The following is a 3569-nucleotide window of genomic DNA, read 5'->3' as shown; positions in this document are numbered from 1 at the left end:
TTAGTGTCCAATCAAAACAATAACTTAAAAAAGTGAAACCTAAGTAATATCATTTTTATGGATGAAGTAAGTATAATTTTCCAATATAAGTGAGACTTTAAAACTTTGATGTTGACAGCTAGCTTCTAAATAATTCTAATGTAAACAGTTGTCGAGTCATGTGTAGTCAATTTTTAAAAAGCCAAACAAATAATGCAAATCATTTCCCAACAACAACAACATTATATTATATAGTATATAGTTTTATTATTTTTTCAACAACATTACATATATATAATTTCTTCCTGCTGGCTGCATGCCACCCTTGGCCTAGCAAAAATATGAAGAATATTAATTGTAAGGATAAAATAGAAACTGACATCATAGGATGGTTCGATGAAGTCGCCGAAGATTCTGCCGTTGTACAACGGCGGATGCTTCGGCGAATTCTTGAAATGAATCATGGTGTGGAGTATCTTAAGAAATGGATTGGAGATATTAAAATTGAAGAAATTGATGAAAATTTATTGGAGTCAATTTATGCTTCTTTAGTCCCTCTTGCTTCTCATGCAGATATTGAGCCTTTTACAAAGAGAATTGCTGATGGAGATGCAACTCCTCTACTCACTCAACAACCCATTACAAATCTATCATTAAGGTGAGGGTTTCTTTTTTTAAAAAAAAAAATTTGTTCACCTTTCCTTTGAAATCGCGCTTTCTACAGTGGGTGTGTAGCTCAGTTGAAGAGTTATCCATACATTCTTTCTATAATGGGGCTTGTAGCTCAGTTGCAGAGTAGTCCGCACCTTGTTTCTATAATGGAGCGTGTAGCTCAGTTGCAGAGTTTTTCGCACCTTCTTTCTATAATGGAGCGTGTAGCTCAGTTGCAGAGTTGTCCGAACCTTCTTTCTATAATGGAGCGTGTGGCTCAATTACAGTTGTTCGTACCTTCTTTCTATAATGAAGCATGTGGCTCAGTTACAGTTACCCGCACCTTCTTTCTATAATGGAGCGTGTAGCTCAGTTGTAGAGTTATCCACACTTTTTTTTCTATAGTGGGGTGTGTAGCTCAGTTATAGAGTTGTCTACACCTTTACCTTATTGGTGGAGCTTCCAATAACACTATAACCCCCTCTACCCCTCAAAAGAAAAACAAGTAACATGAATTAGCAACGGACATTTTTTTTGTTAAACAACAAAATTCGTCACTAATCTTATTCAACGACGGATTATCACAAAATTGTTGGATAAGAGCAATTTAGCAACGAAGTTCGTAGCTAATAAATTTATTTTTTATAGTATTTTTGTTTCCCTTAGTTTATACATGTTTACTTTAATTATGGAGCCTACTTTTGTGCCTTAATAATTTGGCTGCTACTAATTTGTTTCTTTCACTAATAAGTAATAATCTAATTATTATAGCATATTTTTTTAAAAAAAATAAAAATTGAAGTTTGTTTTAGTGATATTTTATTTGTTGTGGAAACTATGTTTAGTTCAGGAACCACAGAGGGAAGACAAAAATTTGTGCCCTTTACACACCATAGCTCTCAAACTACTCTTCAGATTTTCAAGTTGGCAGCAGCATATAGATCAAGGTATGATTTTATTTTTTGACAAATTTTGGAAATTTTTAAGTGTTTGATCAAGTTTTAGTGAAATTAAAAATAAGTGTTATCGAAACAAAAACTAATTTTTGGAAAGCTAAAAAAGACGAACATTTTTAATTTGGAAATTTTTGGTTAAGCGTAAATTGTTGTTCTAATATTGACAAAAGTGTTTATATTCGAGAATTAAGATGTTTGATCAAGCTTATAAGCAAAACATAAGTATTTTGAGTAATAGCAGAAGCTCTTTTTTCAGAGCGTGAAAAAAATATTTTTTCTTTAGAAACAGTTTTAATATCTTGGTCAGACATAAATTGTTGATGAATTATTCAATCAAGCTGCTTTTAGATAAAAACATAAATATTTTGAGTACTAGCAGAAACTGTTTTTCAGAGCGTGAAAATAATAATTATGTCCAAAAACACTTTTGATATATTGGTCAGACATAAATTGTTGTTGATCCAAAGCAGATTTTGAAAATTTGACCAAACGAAATATTTTCATCATGAGTTAATTATTCTTAAATTTCACTGATTTTTGTATTAATTTTGCATGGTGGGGTGTCACAGGATATATCCAATAAGAAGAGGAGGAAGAATTCTTGAATTTATATATAGCAGCAAACAATGTAAAACAAAAGGAGGAATAATAGTAGGAACAGCCACAACACACTATTATGCTAGTGATGAGTTCAAGATTAAACAACAACAAACAAAGTCATTCACTTGTAGCCCTCAAGAAGTTATTTCATGTGGAGATTATAAACAATCAACATATTGTCACCTCCTTCTTGGCTTATATTTTTCACATGAAGTTGAATTTGTTACATCAGCTTTTGCTTATAGCATAGTTGAAGCATTTAGATCATTTGAAGAAATGTGGAAGGAATTGTGCCATGACATTAGGGAAGGTAGTCTTAGCTCAAGAATCAACATAGATAAAGTCCGAAAATCCATATCAGGTATTGTTATTATCTCATCTAAAAGTTTAGAGGGTGTATTTTTAATGACTTTTGTTATCTGTTGTACACGTACACCCTCGACCTTCACGTAACACGTAAAAAATCTTTTTTTTTAAATATAACGAGTGACATTGAGATTTGAACAAAAGATCAATAATTAGTTTGCAATGTTATAGTATGTTGACATCTTATCTAAAAGCTTGAACTTGTTGGGAAAAAAAATACATTTTTAATTACTTCATTATATTTATGTCTTCAACGTACACCTCTTCAAGTGCTACACTCTTTCTTCTTTGGCTTAGTACGTAATATTCTTTTAATAATGAGTGGCAGGGAGACTTAACAGAAGATCCCTAGCCTGCTCTGATATCAATATTGAAGTATAGATATATGATACTATCTGATCATCTATAAGCTTATACTGTTAGAAAAAAATACATTTTTAATTACTTCATTATTTATGTCTTTAACCCCCATACATGCTACACTTTCATCTTTTCCCCTAGCACGTAAAAATTCATTTTAATAATGAGCGACAATGAGAGTTAAATATTAAGATCTTATATGAATACTAAAGGAGTCCGGAGCCTAAAGGGTATAAAATGTTAATAAAATTTCCAAAATGGTATATGAATATTTATTTTAACCAAAAGGGCAAAATCGCTGGAAGGGCAGCGACTTTGCTTGCCGGAAAAAGTAAAATCGCTGCCTTGGCAGCGATTTCTAAAATATTTTTTTTAATAATTTTTTAATAAATCGCTCCCTAAGGAGCGATTTTCTTAATTTTTTATTTGAAATTAAAAAAAAATTAAAAAAATAGGAGCAAATCGCTGCAAGTGCAGCGATTTGTCTCCAATTTTCTTTTATATTTTTTAAAATCAATTTTTTAGAAAAATTTTGATTGCTACTTATTTTAAAAAATTATAAAAAAAATATTATTTTGGAATAAGTAGTAGAAAAATTTAAAATTAAAATTTCTTTAAAAAATTTAAAATTTAATTTTAAAAATTGTAAAAAAAAAA

At 30.5% G+C, this 3569-nt stretch overlaps 1 protein-coding gene across 1 annotated transcript in view; it reads left to right on the top strand.

The window, feature by feature from the left end:
• The first annotated feature begins 213 nt into the window (after positions 1-213).
• The window catches only part of LOC107024461 (indole-3-acetic acid-amido synthetase GH3.10-like), a 6121-nt gene continuing 2765 nt past the window's right edge, over positions 214-3569 (top strand). Inside the window, exons 1-3 of the mRNA XM_015225447.2 lie at positions 214-637; positions 1476-1577; positions 2156-2547. Coding sequence (XP_015080933.1) covers positions 321-637; positions 1476-1577; positions 2156-2547 — 811 coding nt within the window. The 5' untranslated portion in view covers positions 214-320. The remainder of the gene's footprint in view (positions 638-1475; positions 1578-2155; positions 2548-3569) is intronic.

This window comes from Solanum pennellii, chromosome 7, assembly GCF_001406875.1.
Source record: "Solanum pennellii chromosome 7, SPENNV200".
NCBI classification, from domain to species: domain Eukaryota; kingdom Viridiplantae; phylum Streptophyta; class Magnoliopsida; order Solanales; family Solanaceae; genus Solanum; species Solanum pennellii.
The sequence above is the reverse complement of the archived record's forward strand: the minus strand, read 5'-3'. Positions and strand labels throughout refer to the sequence as shown.